At 46.6% G+C, this 20,285-nt stretch overlaps 1 protein-coding gene across 14 annotated transcripts in view; it reads left to right on the forward strand.

Annotated features, from left to right (window-relative positions):
* Nucleotides 1-20,285, forward strand: part of RIMBP2 (RIMS binding protein 2) — a 293,903-nt gene that overhangs the window by 244,457 nt on the left and 29,161 nt on the right. For 7 of the 14 annotated variants that reach the window (XM_083476367.1, XM_083476368.1, XM_083476359.1 and 4 more), the window contains 8 exons: nt 1,688-1,797; nt 3,060-3,872; nt 9,390-9,541; nt 12,359-12,823; nt 14,629-14,778; nt 15,081-15,239; nt 16,604-17,323; nt 19,396-19,516. In XM_083476367.1, coding sequence (XP_083332493.1) covers nt 1,688-1,797; nt 3,060-3,872; nt 9,390-9,541; nt 12,359-12,823; nt 14,629-14,778; nt 15,081-15,239; nt 16,604-17,323; nt 19,396-19,516 — 2,690 coding nt within the window. The remainder of the gene's footprint in view (nt 1-1,687; nt 1,798-3,059; nt 3,873-9,389; nt 9,542-12,358; nt 12,824-14,628; nt 14,779-15,080; nt 15,240-16,603; nt 17,324-19,395; nt 19,517-20,285) is intronic. The other 7 variants (XM_083476371.1, XM_083476362.1, XM_083476372.1 and 4 more) reach the window with 2 other exon arrangements.

Below are 20,285 nucleotides of genomic sequence, written 5' to 3' on the forward strand. Positions count from 1 at the left end.
ATGATGCAATATCCCACACCGTTTTATGCCAGTATTCTCTCTTTTATCCTCTCCTTTAAGTGGTCTTATTAACCTCAAAGTTTGAGCCCTGCCACAAATCACCAGGAAATGGTAAAAATTTTGGTCTGCCTGAAAGATGTTTCCTGCATTTCAGGCACTGGGGAGAATGAGAGGTGAGCTGGCCATTTTACCTGCTGATTGGCCACTTTCAGGGGCCACGGGCAGAAGTGAAAGCAGTACTTTCTCTTGCCCACTCAGAGTCCTGCTACTGAAATAAGTTGCCTTTCACATCTTGGGATTTCTCTCGAACTACAGTGGTACCTCGGGTTATAGACGCTTCAGGTTACAGACGCTTCAGGTTACAGACTCCGCTAACCCAGAAATAGTACCTCGGGTTAAGAACTTTGCTTCAGGATGAGAACAGAAATTGTGTGGCAGCAGGAGGCCCCATTAGCTAAAGTGGTACCTCAGGTTAAGAACAGTTTCAGGTTAAGAACAGACCTCCAGAAAGAATTAAGTTCTTAACCTGAGGTACTACTGTATACAATTGTGACACCGGTGTGTTTTTTAATATCCTGCATGCGTGGGAAGTAAGGCAGTCATGTTCCCAATTGTCAGGGCTCCTGAACATTCATTGTTAGCATAGATGCTGAAAAACTACTGGGCCAGCAGAAATAATGTCCAAGGAGGTGGATAAGGCAAGGCTCAGTGAGAGGCACTGGGAAAGGCTGAGTGAGACAAGGTGGGGCCCATTGCAAATTGAGTTCTTACCTTGCTTAGACTTAAGAAACAGACTTCTGCAAGAAACAGAGGTCACCTCTTGCCCCTTGGCCTACTTTGTGTTCTGGGGTTGGTGCATGGCTGATTGCCCTTTCTGCAGTCCCCTCCAGTGGTTGCAAACCCTGACATCCTTGTCTGACCCTCCCAAGGGTCCCAGGCTCAGGACCTGTCATGGCCTTGATGCCTGAAACTGGCATGTTACTTGCCCAACACTACCCTGCTGTCAGTTGTGCTTAATAGCGCCCTGGCCTGCAAATGACTCTGTGCCTACGTGAGGGCTGACCAAGGAGGGGCTGGATCACAGAGGCATCCCAGAATAAGATGAAGCTTTCCAATGTTCCAGTAGGACATCTTGCTGCTGTATCTCCGCTTTGGGGGTGTGGGAGGTGTGAATTGGGTAATAGTGGGTGGCCTAAGACTCTTAGGGGAAATGTGCAAAAGCAGATGGGGGAGACCAGCCAGAGAGAGGCAAGGACTCAGGAATGAATCAGCCTCCTTAAGAGAAATGGTGCTGTGAAAGGGTTTGGGTGCTGTAAACCCAACTGGCTCACCAAGGGCCGGACTTGCTAGCTGTGTGGGGAAGAGTCAGATTATGGCTTTGTGTGAAGTTGGGAGCAAATGGAAGTTGGCCATAGCTCACTGGTAGAGCAGCTGCCTTGCATGCAGAAGGTTGCTGGTTCCATCTCCGGCAACTCCAGGTAGAGCTAAGAGAGAGCCCTGCTTGAAACCTTGGAGAGCCATTTCCAGACAGTACTGAGTTAGATGGAGCCATCGTCTGACACAGTTCAGGGTGGCTTCCTATGTAGCAGGAGGGTGAAGGAGCTCCTTGCCCTACCCTGAGATTCTCAACACTGACTGGTTAATTACATGAGCGATGGCGAGAAAAGGTAATTGTGCTTCCCTCCAGTTACAACCCATTTGATGGACCAAATGAAAACCCCGAAGCAGAGCTGCCCCTCACAGCAGGAAAATACCTCTATGTGTACGGAGACATGGACGAAGATGGCTTCTATGAAGGTTTGTTGAGACTGGCAATTTAGTTATTTATTTATTTAGCTTTTGCTTTTGCCTCTCTTTAACCATCAACAAATTTGGGTGCAGGGGAGCATTCTGGGTTCCACTTGCTCCCCTTGTGATTATCCAGCATTCTGAACCATCTAGGGTGGCCCTATAAGTAGAGCAGCCTCAACTGCTGGAGACATCAGCCCACCAATGCATGGGGAGTTATGGAACTGAACGAGTGGGATGTGGCGGAGAGAGTGGGGTCAGTGAGGGTGCCCTTGTTCTCCCCTCATACAAATTCTAATTCTAACTGAATGGTGGGGGTAAAGGCTTTTATCAGATGGGGGCAGTGGTGGCTAATTTTTTGGGCAAAGGGGGCTTGGCCCCAGTGACCTCTGCCTGCCCATATCCAGCCCCCAGTTGTCTGCCTTCTTACCTACAACCAGCCCATGACTGCCAGCTTCCTCCTCCCTAGTCTCATCGACACCCTTGTAAAGCCCGATAGCAGCAGGAAACAATGGAGCATGCCCTCCTTCATCGCCAGTATTATATAGACATTCAAACTAGGTTTATCCAACTCATCTTATATACGTTTCCTGGGCATTCAGAACAGCACAACATCTCCTTATTACTACAGGATGAGAGCCCAGAAGTCACATACTCATTCACCAGATTTTGCTCTGCCATGATAGATTTTCGATGAAGAATGGTCTATGCTACAATTCAATCCTAAACTGAACGCCCATATTGTTAGATCCGCACTTCTGAAGCCCACCCCATATAGCTGTGTTAACTGATCTTTTAATTTTTCTTATAAATTTTTACTCACCCATTATCTATGCTTAATTAAGTATTCTATGTATATGTTTAAATCTATGTTTGGTTCTTGCTCCTATTTATTTAATAATTATTAGATTCATACTGTTATGCTATTTATTTAGATGTTTTGCTTATGCTGGTCTATGACCATAATAAAATACTTGAACTTGAGGCTAAAGTAAAGCCCAGTAGACAGGAAGGTAGAATTAGTTGACTCTGCCTATCCTTGGCTCTGGTTCCTTATACTGTTTGCTTCCTACCAGTCCTGATGGACAGCAGTCACTACTGGCTTAGGCTGGGCTGGGTAAGCACTTCAACAGGGCTAGGGCAGGGATGGTGGTTGGAACTGGCTGCGTTTCTCCTTGGCCCATCTTTAAATGTGAATCCAGATGAGTTGTTGTGTCTTTTCTGTGTGTTTGTGCAACCTGCCTTCCACCTTTTTTCTCTTTCTCCTCTAGGTGAACTCCTAGATGGACAGAGAGGTCTTGTCCCTTCCAACTTTGTGGATTTTGTGCAGGACAATGAATCCCGTTTGTTGAGTGGGGTGGGCAGCGAACAGGACCAGAATTACATCAACCACACTGGTCACATGTTGGAAGGAGATGGCCTTTTGGAGATAAACCCTCCCAGCCACTTAGAGCCTGGCGTTGTCAATAACAGTGCAGGGACCCTGGATGTGAACATTGATGAAATCGGAGAAGACATTGTGCCTTATCCTAGAAAAATTACCCTTATCAAACAACTAGCCAAAAGTGTTATTGTGGGCTGGGAGCCTCCGGTCGTGCCACCTGGATGGGGAACCATTCATAGCTACAACGTCTTGGTAGACAAAGAAATACGGATGAGTGTGTCCTTGGGGAGCAGAACTAAAGCTCTCATAGAAAAACTTAACATTGCTACCTGCACGTATCGAATATCTATTCAAAGCATAACCAGTAGGGGCAATTCTGACGAGCTCCAGTGCACTTTGTTAGTTGGGAAGGATGTCATTGTGGCTCCTTCTCACCTTAAGGTGGACAACATCACCCAGATTTCCGCCGAGCTCACCTGGCTCCCGACCAACAGCAATTACAGTCACGTGATTTTCCTCAACGAAGAGGAATTCGATATTGTCAAGGCTGCCAGATACAAGTATCAGTTTTTTAACCTGAAGCCCAACATGGCCTACAAGGTGAAGGTATTGGCCAAGCCTCACCAAATGCCCTGGCAGCTCCCACTGGAGCAACGGGAAAAAAAGGAAGCCTTTGTAGAATTTTCGACATTGCCAGCAGGTTTGACTCTGTGTTGTGTTTTTTTCTTTTTTTAGGATATTGCTTGCTGTTGTTTGTTAATTTATGTAGCGCCATTGGTGTACGTGAAAGCTTACAGATTGCAAGAGGGAAGGTTATTTCCTGAAGGATCTGGCATTCTAAACTTTGACACAGAAGATGCCAACGTGGGGTCTTCCAAATGTTGTTGAACTACAAATCCCATCATCCCCGACCAGCATGGTCAAGGACAATGGGATTTGTAGTCCAGGAACATCGGGGTGAGGCACAACATTGACTGCTCCTGGAACATGTCAGTGTTTCAGTTGCACCTACTTAAGGCTTCATTACGGACCCATGACCATTGAACACTGGAAGCAGGGGGTTGTCCTGAAGACTTTGGGGGCAAGATGAGTTTTGGGGAGACTGTCAAAGGAAAGAAGAGAGGTAGCCTCACACAGGTGCTCTGGGAGGTGAGGGAGAAAGGGTGTATTACCATGAGTGTACAAGTACCTATCTGGGATGCGGGTGGCGCTGTGGGTTAAACCACAGAGCCTAGGGCTTGCCGATCAGAAGCTCGGCGGTTTGAATCCCCCACAACGGGGTGAGCTCCTGTTGCTCGGTCCCTGCTCCTGCCAACCTAGCAGTTCGAAAACATGTCAAAGTGCAAGTAGATAAATAGGTACCGCTCCAGTGGGAAGGTAAACGGCGTTTCTGTGTGCTGCTTTGGTTCACCAGAAGCGGCTTAGTCATGCTGGCCACATGACCCGGAAGCTGTACACTGGCTCCCTTGGCCAATAAAGTGAGATGAGCGCCACAACCCCAGAGTCGGCCACAACTGGACCTAACAGTCCGGGGTCCCTTTACCTTTACATTTACAAGTACCTATGACCGCCTGGGCATGTACACCGAAAGAACATGGAATTTGGGACCTCTAACTTAGAGCTGCCATCTGCCTTTCCCTCCGTGAAGGGCCATAGTTCACTAGTAGTGCATCTGCTCTGTACATAGAAGGTCCCAGATTCGATCTCTAGGTAGGGCTGGGAACATCCCCTACATGAAACCTGGTGCCGATCAATGGTAGACAGCACTTATCTAGATGGACCAAAGGTCTGACTCGATATGAGGCAGTTTCCTATGTTCCTGTGCCATTGGGGCAGGATCAGTGAGCCAGCAAGAGAAGTAGCCAAGGTTTCGGGAGCTTGAATGCATAGTTTATTGCAGAAATGGGATAAGTACATCCACCACATTTAGATTGTACCATCAGTTATCCAGGCAAGCAAATGGACACATTCTAGCCAGATGAAAACACCTGGGGTGCAAAGCAAGGCCAGGGATGGGTGTGGCCTGGGGAGAACCCTGTGGGCCAAATAGAGAGGCCGGGGGGGCATATCTGGTTCCTGGGCCTCAGGTGCCCCACTCCTGGTCTAGATGGAGACATCCATGTTTCCCAAACAGGGTCAGCAGTACTTTTGAAGCTAAAAAAATAAATAGTGGTCTTCTCAGATCGTAAAGGTCTGGATGCAGGTGTCTTAAATGGCACACCTTGAGAGTTTGAGCTCAGCAAGGCGGTCCACATATAAAAGGGTCTTCAAGGATTGCCCCTGTAGAACTGGCTTGGGGGAGGGCTTCATTCTCCAAAATGACACACGCCCTGTTTCCCAAGGGAAAGCTAAGCTGGATTCCTGGTATACAGAGACCTGCTAGTACTTTTTCTCAACCCATAAGGATTTTGTTGCCTGGCAATAACAATTCAGAGATGTTTGGGGCTGTTGTAGGACTGCCGGCACTGTGAATTGATTGTTACGGTGGAGGGGGCGGCCCTTTCCCTCCGAAAGCTTTTTAGCTTGTTCAGTTTAGCCAGGATGTTGCCAAATATGTGGCAGAACTCATGAAATATACATAACCTTAATAATCACAGGGATATTTTTAGGCTAGGCTTCCATCCAGCACACTGCTATTTATAGGGGATTGGTTTTAATTAGAGACGTAGCAAGTGTGCTATCATGATAACAGGTTTTCAGGGCCTTCAAACAGGGGGAGGTTTTTTTGTTTTTTGTTTTTGCTCAGCTGTTTTTAGCTGCATGGAGCCCAGGTTTTGGAACACACACGCAGCCTGCCACTCCAAGATGCAAGGAATGGAAAGAAAGCAAAAGATCTTGCAGTCTAGCTGAAGCTTAGCGCTTAAGAAGAGCTGTGCTGAGTTAGGCCTCTGTTCTCTCTTATGACGGGGTCATGTTCCAGGCCCCCACATGCATGAGAGGAAAAAAAGGGTGTTACAGTAAGTGCCACACTTTTAACATTTGGGGGGGTGCCGGTACTGCGTACCCTTGAGTTACCCACCCCCAATAAATAAATAAAAACAGTGTTGGCACCCAACAGCTGTAGAGCAGAGTAGTGCAGCTTCAGCAAGAGCTCCCACACACCATTTGGAGTCATTGGAGTCTTTTTTCCCTGGATTTTTGACCCACTGACATCCTTTTTGGGCTCTGGGGAGCGTCTCCTTATGAGACACAAGTAATTTCCAGCTCTCTCCTGTCATTTCAGGTTAGAATTGAATTACTCATTTAACGGTGCCTTGCATATATGCAGTCACACGCGAGTTGATCAGACGTAGATAAGGGAATGCCTATAAAAAAGATGCGGGTGGCGCTGTGGGTTAAACCACAAAGCCTAGGGCTTGCCGATCAGAAGGTCGGCGGTTCGAATCCCCGCAACGGGGTAAGCTCCCATTGCTCGGTCCCTGCTCCTGCCAACCTAGCAGTTTGAAAGCACGTCAAAGTGCAAGTAGATAAATAGGTAGAGCTTTGGCGGGAAGATAAACGGCGTTTCCGTGCGCTGTTCTGGTTAGCCAGAAGCGGCTTAGTCATGCTGGCCACATGACCCAGAAGCTGTACGCCGGCTCCCTCGGCCAGTAAAGCGAGATGAGCGCCGCAACCCCAGAGTCGGCCACGACTGGACCTAAGGGTCAGGGGTCCCTTTACCTTTACCTATAAAAAAGCTATGGTGTCAGGGGAAAATGTAGTCAGAAACACACACCAGCCTTCTTTCCAGTGTGGTGTAGAAGAGAAGAATAATAATTTGGATTTGATATCCCGCTTTATCACTACCCGAAGGAGTCTCAAAGCGGCTCACAATCACCTTTCCCTTCCTCCCCCACAAAAAACACTCTGTGAGGTGAGTGAGGCTGAGAGACTTCAGAGAAGTGTGACTAGCCCAAGGTCACCCAGCAGCTGCATGTGGAGGAGTGGGGAATTGAACCCGGTTCACCAGATTACGAGTCTACCGCTCTTAACCACTGCACCACACTGACACTCTGTGTAGTGGTTAAGAGCGGTAGACTCGTAATCTGGTGAACCGGGTTCAATTCCCCACTCCTCCACATGCAGCTGCTGGGTGACCTTGGGCTAGTCACACTTCTCTGAAGTCTCTCAGCCCCACTCACCGCAGAGTGTTTGTTGTGGGGGAGGAAGGGAAAGGAGAATGTTAGCCATTTTGAGACTCCCTCGGGTAGTGATAAAGTGGGATATCAAATCCAAACTCTTCTTCTCTTCTTCCTGACCTGCTGGTTTTCTGTGTGCAAGGAGTTGGGCCAGTTTATGGAACACAGCTGATGCATGTCCTCCTCTGACAAACTTCTCTTGCAATTGCTGCGGACAGCACAAAAGACTCTTGGTAGCCTCTGGCATGCTGTTTCCCCATCCACTTGTCCTAGCAGCCAATTAACCAGGCAGTTATTAATCTGGCACCGACTTTGCACACTGGGACCGCAGCAGGAAGTTGCCAGTGTGCTGTTTGCCTCAGCATTATTGGGTTCCCACATGGATTTCTGCAGCCCTCCTGCCTCCTGCAAGCTCTCTCTGGGATATTCTGCGACTCAGGGCGCGTAAATGATTTTCCAGACTTCCCTCCTCAGCAGCAGATTGCTGCTGCTGAAGTGGCTCCCCATTGTTGGGATGCAAAAGTGTTTGCTGTAATCCTTCCAAAAACCATTTGCAAGGCTGGCCTCTGCCCTGTCCTATGCCCTGCAAGGACTTCTTGGCAGCTGTCTTGCTCTCAACATCCTGGCCTTGGCTTTGGGTTCAGAATAGGGATGAGAGGATTTCTACCCTTCCATTCCTTTTGGTGTTTTCTTGGGCTTGCATTCCGTCCTTCCTGAATTCTTTTCTAACTAGGAGGATTTCTGAAATTGCCATGAGGCAGATGGCTGTGTTGTATTGTTTTCAGCACCTGCGAAAAACCTTTTTCTTTAGCCAGCCAAGAGGTGTAATTTTAGCATTTAATTTTATTTGCATGCATTTGTTTTAAAACAACTGGTTTTATTTATATTTTGATAGTTTTATGTCCTCTGCGTTTTTTAAATCAGACAACTAATCTTTAACATGTAATTTTACCGTGTGGATTTTTTTTGAAACACCTGAATTTTAAAGAATAACAACTAAGAGTAACCCTGGAATTAAAGCATGTGCATCTATGTGGTTTGCTAGAACTAGAGATGTCTGGGGAATTCAGTCTTTGCAAAATATGATGGGGACAGACCTGATGTCCACTTCCTGCATTGATGTGCATCCACATCACAGATTTAAATTGCATTAACGATCAATCGTTCTTCCTAGGGAATTCTGGAAACTATAGTTTCTAAGGGTGAAAGGAGGGCTCTCCTAACAATTCTCAGCACACTTAGCAAACTACATTTCCCAGGATTATTTTTAAAAATGGGGGGGAGGACCCTGCACAGCACCTGTGATCCTCAGATGAATGGCAGTATATAAACTTATTAAATAAATTATTAATAATAACAAACTAAACCTAGATGTTTAAAGTGCTATAAAAGTGCTTTCATTATGTAGTGTGGACTAGTCATCCTTTGGAATGTTCTGATGCAGTTCTGAGCTAAAAACAACAGCGACATAAAACTAGGTTTGGTAACGCGTAATTTGAGAGACAGTGTGTAAGAAAGCCATGTTTAGAAACATGTTTAACATGTGGCAAATTGCGCAGATTTTTAAAAATTTTGTTTTTAAAATTATGGATTAAAAAATGGTAATGGGGTGGAGTAGACTAATGAGTGAACTTATGCCAAAATTGCCTGGTCCTCAGGCAAGTTTCCTCCATCCCTCAATAAAATACTGAGATGACACATTTTGACATCTCCAGCCCCCTAGACCAGGCATGTCCAATCAGGCTGCGATCTACTCCCACTATAAAAGAAATCTACCCATTAGATTGACCTAAGCTGTTGAGCTTTTTTGGGGGAGGAAGACCCAAAGTTATCGAGCTTTTCAGAGAGAGAGAGAGAGAGAGAGAGAGAGAGAGAGAGAGAGAGGTCAATCAGGGTCACGAGATTGACCACAATTGACCAGTAGATCTGTGATTGACCAGTAGATTGACCAGATTGACCCACGATCAACTGGTAGATCGTGATTGACCAGTTGGACATGCCTGCCTTAGACAATGAAAATTTAATAACAATATGCTTCTACCTGTAGGGCCTACGGAATTAAGTGACTGGTAGTAACTGAAGCGTGTTTTGAAATCTAGGTCCACCAGCTCCCCCTCAAGACATCAGAATTCAGGCTGGGCCGACGCCAGGAACGATCCTGGTTTCATGGAAGCCACCAATTCTCACAGCAACAGGGACCTCCAATGGCGCCAATGTAACCGGTTATGGAGTTTATGCAAAAGGCCAAAGGGTAGGTGGGATTTTCCACTTCGTTGGTGATGACCCACACGCCTTGATTCCCAGAGTGGGTTTAACTGTCCATTCTCCTCCCAGGGAACTCTGGGAATTGTAGCCCTGGGAAGGGAGTGGGGATGTCCTGACAACTCTCAGCAGTGATTTTTTTCTGGGGGTACTCAATGGTACACAGTACCTGCACCATTTTTTTCTAGGAAGAAAAAAAGCATTTCTCAGCAGCCTCAACAAACAGTTCCTGTGATTCTTTGGGGGAGGAAGCCATGACTCTTTAGAGTGGCACGATACTGCTTTAAATGTATACTGCAGATGGGGCCCTTTTCTCCCCCTTTCTATGGGCTCATCCACAATGCCCCACAACAGCTACTTGCTGTGGGTTATAGTAAAGCAAACAGTCTAAATTTGCCAACGCCAAAATGATACTGAGCATCAGACAAACTTGGCACAATAAGGACATTTTGCCCATGGAACGGCCATTTTCCATCCTTCCACTTTGATTCTCTTGCACCCTAACTGTATAACCTAGCAACTCCAAAATATAGATGTGCTTTTACCCTTGCAAGACTGAATGTATTGCCCTCGGCGGTACTTGAGGGACGATTCCAACAGATTCCATACCAAAAACGCTTATGTCCCTGCGGAGATGGCAGCACCAAATCAGTGGTGCCTGCCCTCCTGGCGTGCACTCTTTATAAAGGTCTGAGGAATGAGATGATTATTTTATGGGCCATTCCGGGCCACCCTACCACTGCCACAGTGTCTTTTTCTCCTGGCAGATCCAAGAGGAACAGATGACAGCAAAGGTTGCAAGGTTTTTAACTGGGGCAATCAGAATAAGGTCCACTATTTGACTGCTGATTTGGGACCCTAAACTGTGTTTTATATACTCAGCTTTCTATTGAATTGAATAAATTTATTACGGTCATAGACCAGAAGAAAAGAAAAAAACATAAAAGGCAGCAATAATTTACAAGGGAATAATGGTGTCAATTAAAAGTTGTAAAATTATACATAAAAACAATACACATATACACACACACCCACACACACACCCACATATACATACTCATATATGCACTGCAGTATATGTATGAGCTTAAAAAAGGGGGGGGGCTTGTCCAGAGGTCAGATCTTTTACTTTTTTACAGCTAATGCCCTCCGCTTGATCGCGGCCGCAGAAAACTTGGCCACTTTCAGTGTTACTTCTGGGTTTTTATCTCCTAGTAGGATTTTCAGCCGCTGAGATTCAGATCGACCTGGAAATTTCTGAACGATAGGGGAGATAAACAGTAACCTGATATCCCCGTAAAGGTCGCAGTGTAACAGCACATGTGAAGCCGTTTCCACCTCCTTCAGACCACATGGGCAAACTCGTTCAGCTTTCTATTTTGTTCTGTGTATACCACAATGTTCTTTTGTTGCTATGGCCGATGGCTGATGCAAATAAAGTTTTATTCACTTGCCCTGTGATTTCTAGACATGGGTCCAAAAGGTTTTTTCATTTTGTCCTGCCACTTTCCTTGGGGAAACCCACCACTTACTGCTGAATCAGAACAAACGTCTATCAAATGGACATTAGCTGTGTCTCAGCAGTAAACAGCGGCTTTTCCCAGGGAAAGCGGTGGAACGAAAGAAGAATCTCTCAGACCAGTGCGTTGAAATCACGGGACAAGCCTAAATGTGGATGAGCCCTAGGTTAGGCAGCTGAAGGAAAGAAAACTTCATGTAAAAACCAAGAGTGTTTGTGTGTGCGTGCGCGCACTGAACTCAGTTCTTGTGCTAAAAACAAATTGCATATGCAGTTGAAGTTGAGCATGTGTGATTAATTTGAAGTGTAATGTCTGCCATCCTGCCCCCCACCGAACCACTGTTTTGCACATGGATGCTGTTGGTGGAACTTTAGTTAGAGTTATTTGAGCGGAACCCATGGTCTGAACCTTTTGCAGAGTGGAAATGAATATGCTCCCCACCATAAGAAAAGGTTCCAAAAGGCGTTACTGCAAACAGTCTTAAACGAGTTGCAAAATATATGTTGCAAGACTATAAAGTAACACATTGCCCTTAAGCAAACTAGCAATGCAGTCCAGTCTTCTTTAAGCCCTTAATACAGTGGTACCTCGGGTTACAGACGCTTCAGGTTACATACGCTTCAGGTTACAGACGCTTCAGGTTACAGACTCTGCTAACCCAGAAATAGCACCTTGGGTTAAGAACTTTGCTTCAGGATGAGAACAGAAATCACGCTGCGGCGGCGTGGCAGCAGTGGGAGGCCCCATTAGCTAAAGTGGTGCTTCAGGTTAAGAACAGTTTCAGGTTAAGAACAGACCTCTGGAACAAATTAAGTACGTGACCAGAGGTACCGCTGTACAGTCCAAGAACTTTCCTTTCTCCAGTCCCAGAGAGAGATCCTACGCAAACAGAATCGTTGAGCTAGTGCCTACTGAGAAAGTTTCTCAGGGATGGGTCATAACTTAGCATAAATGCTGAAATGGAAATCTCCAGCCTTATATCACCATAGTTAGCTAAACCTCTTGCCTAATGCAAACCTATACATAAGTTTTAAACTTCAACGCATACAAACATAACATTCTATGCATACCAAACTTATAACTTTAGCAGACCTCAGGGTCCTTGCTGTAAGCTAGAAGTCTGACCACCTCTGTCTCATATAGGGCTACTGTTTGGTCCTACTGGAGCGTGCTACTCGTCTTCTGTACTAGTTTGAGGGCCCTTCCTTCCTTTCCCATCCAGGCATGGCAGCAGAAGAACTTGGCTCCTTCTCAACTTGGCCTTTGTGTTTTATACATCCGATTAGGTGGCAGAAGTTATCTTTCCTATGGCTGAGAACACCGTCGTGGAGATCATGAGAATCCGGAGCCTGGAAGCCAGGGAAGTTCTCGTCCGGACACTTTCTGTCCAAGGGGAATCGGTGGACTCGCTGGGCTCTGCCATTCCACCTGACCTACTGGTGCCTCCAACCCCTCACCCTCGGCCAGCTCCCAAAACTAAGCCATTACCAAGTGCCGGCATCCCAGATACCAAAGACGAACATTTGTGTCCGCATGTGAAAAGGGATGAGTCGTGGGAGCAGGGCCGCGTGGCATCTCCCATCCACGGACACACCCTGGAGCCTCCCAACTTCCACAGCCCACTCCAGGGGAGGAGGTCTCCTTCCCCAAACCGAATACTCCCTCAGCCACAAGGTGCGCCCGTCCCCAACACAGTCGCAAAGGCCATGGCCAGGGAGGCTGCTCAGCGCGTCGCAGCGGAGAGCAGCAGGGTGAGTAGAGCTTGCAGCATCTGACACCCACAACTGCACAAAACTGGCAGCAAAACCTGATCTTGGGCCATTTCATACATACACTTCCTTCATGGATGCAGCATCCACAGGTGATTTTCATATGTGAATGGCCCTCTGTGGGTCTGGTCTACGCATGGAAGCAGAACAGCATAGCAGGGGTAGCCAACATGGTCCTTCTAGATCAACCTGTGGGTCCCCAGATGTTGTTGGACTACAACTTCCATCACCCCTAGCTAGCAAGGCCAGAGCTCAGGGATGATGGGAGTTGTAGTCCAACAACATCTGGGGACCCACAGGTTGAGAACCGCTGCTCTAGATGCTGCTGAACTGATGGTTAGATGACCCTTGAGGGTTCCTTCCAACTCTATAATTCTACGTGTGAAGGGTTCAATATGATCCTGCCTACCCATGGAAGTGAGGGACACGAGTGGTGCTATGGTCTAAACCACTGAGCCTTGGGCTTGCTGATCAGAAGGTCGGTGGTTCGAATCCCTGTGATGGGGTGAGCTCCCATTGTTCGGTCCCAGCTCCTGCCAACCTAGCAGTTCGAAAGCAAAGTGCAAGTAGATTAATAGGTACCACTCCAGCAGGAAGGTAAACGGCGTTTCTGTGCGCTGCTCTGGTTTCACCAGAAGCGGCTTAGTCATGCTGGCCACATGACCAGGAAAAACTGTCTGCGGACAAATGCCAGCTCCCTCGACCTGTAAAGCAAGATGAGCACTGCAACCCCAGAGTCGTCCACGACTGGACTGTCAAGGGTCCCTTTACCTTTACCTTTACCCATGGAAGCAGAATGAGATAGGAGAGTAGGGGTAACCAATGTGGTCCCTGTCAGGTGTTGTTGGACTCCAACTCCTATCAGCCGCAACCAGCATGGGCAATGGTATACAGTGATAGGAGTCAAGAATCATCTAGAGGCCACCACATTGGATATTCCTCTGTAAGAGTTCTGATTGGCAGCAAGCTGTTGGGCACCCCACTGCAAGCACACGCATCCACTTACTTGGATGGAGCTGGGGAGGAAGCTGGGAATATAGCCAATGAAGGAGAGAATTTCTTTCTTTCTTTTTTTAACAATGATTTTGGTTGTTGGGCCTTGAGAGGGGAGCAAGCAGGTACGCTTGGGGAACATGCTGTTGCTTTGAGGAAGCTGGTAGTGCTATTAAAAACAGTGCTATCTACCTACTTTTCCCTGTGCCTTTTAAATCTGTAAATCAACAGATATAGCACACACCCAAAGTCCCCCAATGTCCTCACATGACGCTGTAGGGCAGAGATGGAGAACCGATAGCCCTCCAACAATCGTTGTACTTCAGCTCCCATCAGCCCTAGCTAACATGTCCAATGATGAGGGATGATGGGAGTTGTAGTCCAGAAATGTCTGGAGGGCCATAATTTTCCCCATCCCTGATATTGGTTCCTGCCCTCAAACTTCCTACCAACTGGGAAAATGAAGAGCCCCAAAGCAATGTGAATGTGTTGAAGAATCATAGAACTGCAGAGTTGGAAGGGACCGTAAGGGTCATCTAGTCCAACCTCCTGCAATGCAGTAATCTTCTGCCCAGCATGGGGCTTGAACTATGATCCTGAGATTAAGAGTCTTACGCTCTACCAACTGAGCAACCAAGACTGTGCAGATTAAATGGTCTTGCCTTTCAGTGCAAACTGAATTGAATGCCTTCCCCATCCCTACCACCAGAGCACACAGACCTCACATCCAATTTCCCCTCCAGCCTTAGAGAGGAGCTCTTCCCTCACCGTGTTCCCTGTTCTCGACTCCACAGCTGGAGAGAAGGAGCGTGTTCAGCGAAAGGAGCGGCGCTGCGCATTACGCAAACTCTGACGAAGAAGAAGATGGCTATGACTCGCCGCGTGTCAAGAGGAGAGGGGCTTCCGTTGATGATTTCTTAAAAGGCTCCGAGCTCGGGAAGCAGGTAACTGGTGCAACTGCAGCAGCTTGAGCGCCAGGCGTGAGCCATAGTCACGGCGTGAAGAAACTTGCTTGCTTTGTGTGCTTTAAAACAAGTGCTAATATCCCCAGGATGGTGTAGTCTGCAGCTGGTGTTGGAGAGTCCATTGGTTTCGCAAATGCCTGCAGCCCTGGTGGTAGTGCTGAGGTTCATGGGAGCTGCCCCACCTCAACCTCTTGAGGTTGGCCTTGATTTGAATTTTGAAAGTCGCATCTTGCTTTGTCCGCCCCTCTTTCTCCCTCTCCCCCCACCCCACCCCCCAACAGCCCCACTATTGCCATGGGGAGGAGTACCATACTGAGAGCAGCCGGGGCTCCGACTTGTCCGACATCATGGAAGAAGACGAGGAAGAGCTGTACTCAGAGATGCAGATGGAGGATGGAGGGAGGAGGCGAGTCAGTATAACATCGCATAACACTCTCAAGGTAAAAAGCAACTATGAGATGGGGAAATCCTCTATGCAAAGGATAGGATAGAGAAAGAAAGAGGAGCTGCTGACTTACTCAAGAGTAGGCTTGGATGGTCCAAAGCTTTCATGGACCAGCATCATCTTCAAATGAAGAAGAATGTGGTTGGAGATCCTAGGCCACCACGCTGTATACAAAAACAGCCAGAGACTTACCAACTGTTACCTCAAATCCTCACTAAGGAATCACGTTCTATATAATTTCAAATTTCTGCCCCTTATCAGCCCTGCTGCCCCAAGAAAAACCAGGCACACAGTCACACATATTCCTAGAATTACCTTGCTGGCAGGAACCAGGTACTTCAAAGCAGGCCAATCCCATCTCTCTGCACCCCTTCCAGTCTGCCATGTGCCAGGGAAATATTTTCTTCAGGCGTAGTTTGTATTCTTTTGCCTTGAACATCTAACAGAAAGCCAAATTCAAATAATGTTAAGCTTAAAAAGTTGGGTGCTCTTTAAAACAAGGAGCAGAGACATATGAAAACCAACACCTCTCCTACCTTGGAGCTCTCCCTGGTGCTGATTCTTCTGCCTTCCTGTTGGTAATTTATCTAGCATCTGGTAGGTACCAAAATGTTAATCCCCTTAAAACTGGGTGTCACAGTGTAGATTTGGTGAGTCAATTCATAAGATATCCTTCAAAACAGCACTCAGTTTAGATAGGTACGGTGCTAAACAGGAAGATGAGAATATCCTAGTTGATCACTGGGCATTTGTAGTCCTCTTCCCCCTTCAATGGAAAAGGATCATTAATGTGCCTTCTAGGAATTATTCTCAGCATGCAAATGCATGCTAGTAAGTTTCTGTTCTTCATCTAGCTTCTTTTAATGTGTGGACAGGACAGGACAGGAGATTTTGCACTGAGATAAATCTAACTGAAGAGCGCAGTCTACAGATTGGAGGAAAGCAGAGGGGAGAGTTATGACATAGGCAAATACCCCATCTTCCCCACATACCAAGGAGATCTCCTGTGCAGCATCCACTTCTTTGTTCCAAGTGCCTGGTTTTCAGTTCTTTGTTAGAGCCTCAATATATCAGCCTGCTGTATTGACATCCTTGCACTAAATACAACACTGAGCAACTTCCTAATCATGTCTTTTATTTTCACAGATTCCCATTTAAAGCATGACATCTTTCCTCACTGAATAAAAGCTGCATGCTTTCTGTTCGCCATTGCTCTAAAACTAATTCTGTCTTTATTTTTTTTCTTTCCTCCCTCCTTCCTCTTTTTTTTTTTAAATCACACACTTATTTGTTCTCCTCGCCTATTCTTTGGTCCGGTTTTTTTTCCTTTTTAAAAAAATCTCACGTGCACTTTTAAAGGAATGTTATACGAATAAGAGAATTGAAGCAGCTTTTTTGGAGCAGCCTGATTTTGCCCAGCAGATCCACCACAGTAAAAAGCTGTTCAGTATCCCCGAAGTAGCTGAAGAGGACGGCGATCACTCAGAACATTTGCACAAGCAGGGTTTAGGGATGGCCCACAAAATGAGGAGCGCAGTAGCTAGAGAGAGTAGATCTGCCAGAGCTTACCACCAAGACCCACAGCACAACTTCTGGCACCCGGCGAAGCAGAGAATCTTGGAGGATGCAGGCGAGAGAGGCTATACCTACAGCAGGTCTTCCACAAGGAGCCCAGACAGCGGCCTGGACTGCGGCAGCGAGGAAGAGGAATCGCGCTTCAGCTTCCGCAACACCTACGACGCGGCTTCCGCAAACGTCGCGCCCAGCTGCTGTGCTGCCGGCGGGAGCTGCTCCTGCCGAAAGACGCCGCCCCGGCACCTGCTTGCCCGCCGCAGGACGCTGACGAGGCAGAGCAGCATTGAAGAAGACTTTGGGGACCCCTTCCCTTCCTTTCTAGAGCCCCAAGGCGAGGAGAGCAAGCCATCTTATTATGAGAGGAAGTGCGAGCCTCACTGGTGTAATAGAGCAGATAATTTGATGCGCGAAGATTATCAGGGAGGCTGGAGTGGCCCCTTGGCAGGGAATGACGTTAGGGCACCTTCCGCAAGGCCATCCTACCGAGAACCCAAAGACCCTCTGGTGTGTTGAAATACAAAAACTTCCTTCTAAACATCTGCTTGCCAAATCAACCTCTTTTCTTCCTTTTTCTCCTTTTTGTTTTCTCAAGAGTCCATCCTCAGCATGTGTCTCTAGCTCCCTGCTCCCGTTCTTCTTTTGCGTTTTCTTTCCTCATTCTTTCCCACGTATTTAATTTCTTTTTTTAATCTATGTTGCTTTCACAGGCTTCTTAATGCTTCTGTTTTATTGTTATTTTTTATTTATTTATTTATTTATTAAAAAAAAATCTCGTGCCATAATGAAATGGGACTAATTTGCTTTACAACGATGATTTTTATTTTTTTTTAACCCCTCACAGATAATCAATCAACAAATAGATACTGGCTTTTGTTTCCTCCCTTCCTTTTTTAAAAGGACAACTGAAACTAAATTTTAATTAAGGGTTAGCTGAACTACCATTTTCCTAACATTTGGGGTTGTTCTTTCTTTTATAATTTTTTTCCAACGATTTCTTTGTTTCTTTTTTATTGTGCTCCTTAAAATATAACCACTAAGGGATTTTATTTATAACTTGGGGTTTAAACAACCACCCCTGCCAAACACTAACTTTATTTCAAACCCCCCCTTTTCTCTCTCTTCTGTTTGTTTAAGGTCTGCTTTAAATATTCCATCTTGTCATCTTGTTTTTGCTTCCCTCACTCCTAGACTTTCAAGGACGAATTCTCTTTTTCTTCAACCCTTATCTCTGGGCAAGTACTAATAACAGTCTCTCTCCTGTCCTGTCCTGTAGCGACAGTGACCCTAGGGCTTTGGAGTTAACAAAATTCATTGTGTTTCTATTATCCACCGTCCTCACTCTTAAACAACAAAAACCATCTCTTCTTGCCTTTGAAGTTGCGAACTGCATCTCTGCATGCAGGAGAAAGACACCCCCCTCCAAAAAAATGAGCTTTTGCTCTCCTTGGCTGTTTCAAAACACACACACACATACACACACAGCCTGGGAACAGTTGCTGCAGTTCCATATTTAATCCACAAGAGGGGCAGCTATGCTTGCAAAGCCTTTATATCGTCTGTCATAGACCTCCGTGCTTCCAAATACACCAAGAATGGCTTGCTCGCTTTTTAAGGACTGCAATAATCCAGAGAATGGGCATGTCAGAAATATTCTACCTCAATTGATGATAGTAGATTCAGCATTAGCTGCTTCTGCATTAACTAGGCCAGCAGTTTATTTTCAGTGGAGTCTCTCTCTTTTAAATAATCCACTAACAAAATTGGTGCCGACATCTCCCCCCACCCCTTCCTTCTCTCCAATTAATGTCGGTTGTTACAAAGCTGACCCCCGAAGAGCCTTAGAAGGTTGTGCCATTTCCAGCAAACTAGCAAGCCGAGTGTGCCAGCTGTGCAATTTGAAGGGGGAAACAAATAAATTAATTTGAGAAGGTTTTGGGATCTTGTTTTCTTCTTCTTCTTCTCCCCCACTTCCTGCAAGCATTAATGACTTTTAAAAGCCTAGAGGTGGCCACAGACTGAACAGTAGGGGGAAAGGAATGACAGGAGGATGGATGGCGATGCTGCAAAAAAACGACAGAGTCTGGCTGGAGTGAAATGAGTAGATCAAATAAATACAGGCTAATCCACTCTTCGCAGCTCTGGGGGAAGAGCCTCAGTCCACTTCGAGGCGGGATCAAAGGGACCGGAAGCATGTTTTAGTGGCAACGACAAAGGCAAAAGAATGTCTTAAAACTCTCCTTTTTTCTGTTCCAATGTGCGACTGTTGTTTGCAAAGTTATGTACCACATCAGGCCAGCAAACTTTTTTTCTTTTGTTTGTTTCTTTCCTTTCCAGGTTTACTGGGCATCTGTCCTCTTCTTTTCAGCTAACCTTTCAGTTAAAAACAAAGTTTAGTTGCCTTTAGAGCTAATGATTGACTTGATTTTCTGTTAATTTCACACACCCCTGCCCTCTTCCTCTCCCCGTCCCCCACCCTTTACTGACATGTGTACAGCTGTGTAACTTTTAAAACTGTCTCTCCCCTCCCCTCCCCTTCTCTCTCTCTCTCTCTTCCTCCCATTTATTTTGGTTCTTAGCTTTTGAGTAACCCATCATCCTCCGGACGACCAGACAGGATGGAGCACCGGGGTCAAAGAATATCTCACAGAAGCGCGGGAGGACCACAGCGGTCGCGGCCCATGCTGGTCCCTTCCATTGGTTAGTTGGCCTGACTGGTACATGTTGTGTTGCTTGTTGGAAGGGAAGCACAGAGATGGGTTGGCAGGAAGGGAAGTCCCCAAATCAAGCTCCTGACCTTGATTTTGATACAGTGGAAAGGAACAGCAACGGCACCTTTCTGTCTGCTTTGCGTAGGAATATTCCCACTGGATATTTAGCGTGAGAGACTTTTGGGGAGGAAACTGCCGAGCGGATGAACCACTCTGCTTGTACAACCCGGGTTTGTCACGAGAGGCGGGTGGTAGCATCCTGCCAGGGCCGTACCACTACAGAGTCCTGTCGGTGGGGGCGGGGCAGAGGGCATGCTGTGTAATTTGGATACACCTCTATGCCATTCCACTCCTACTCAGCGAGTACACAAGAGAGAAGGCTCCCAAAGCTTTTCTTCCTGTGTGCTGGCATGTGCATCAATGCATGGACGCATTTGAACAGGCAGCCCCCATGTCCGCCAGGTATATTATTACGCAATACAGTCCCATGAAGACAGTGTGCTCGTATGTCTTCTCTCAATTTTGATAGAATTGGGAGGACTGGGAAATGGGGTGCAAAGCCTTTCTTATTGACCATCTTTCCGTCAGTTCATAGAATCATAGAGGGACCTCAAGGGTCATATGGTGTTCCCCTGCAATGCGGGAACCACAACTAAAGAATCCCCATGGAATTGCAGAGTTGGAAGAGAGTGGAGCAGCTCTTTTAATAAGAAGAGCTTCTTGGCTTTTTATTTTATTTTAAGAGGGGCTTTTGCTCC

The sequence above is a fragment of the Podarcis liolepis genome (assembly GCF_965112155.1).
Source record: "Podarcis liolepis genome assembly, chromosome: 15".
Taxonomy (NCBI): Eukaryota; Metazoa; Chordata; class Lepidosauria; order Squamata; family Lacertidae; genus Podarcis; species Podarcis liolepis.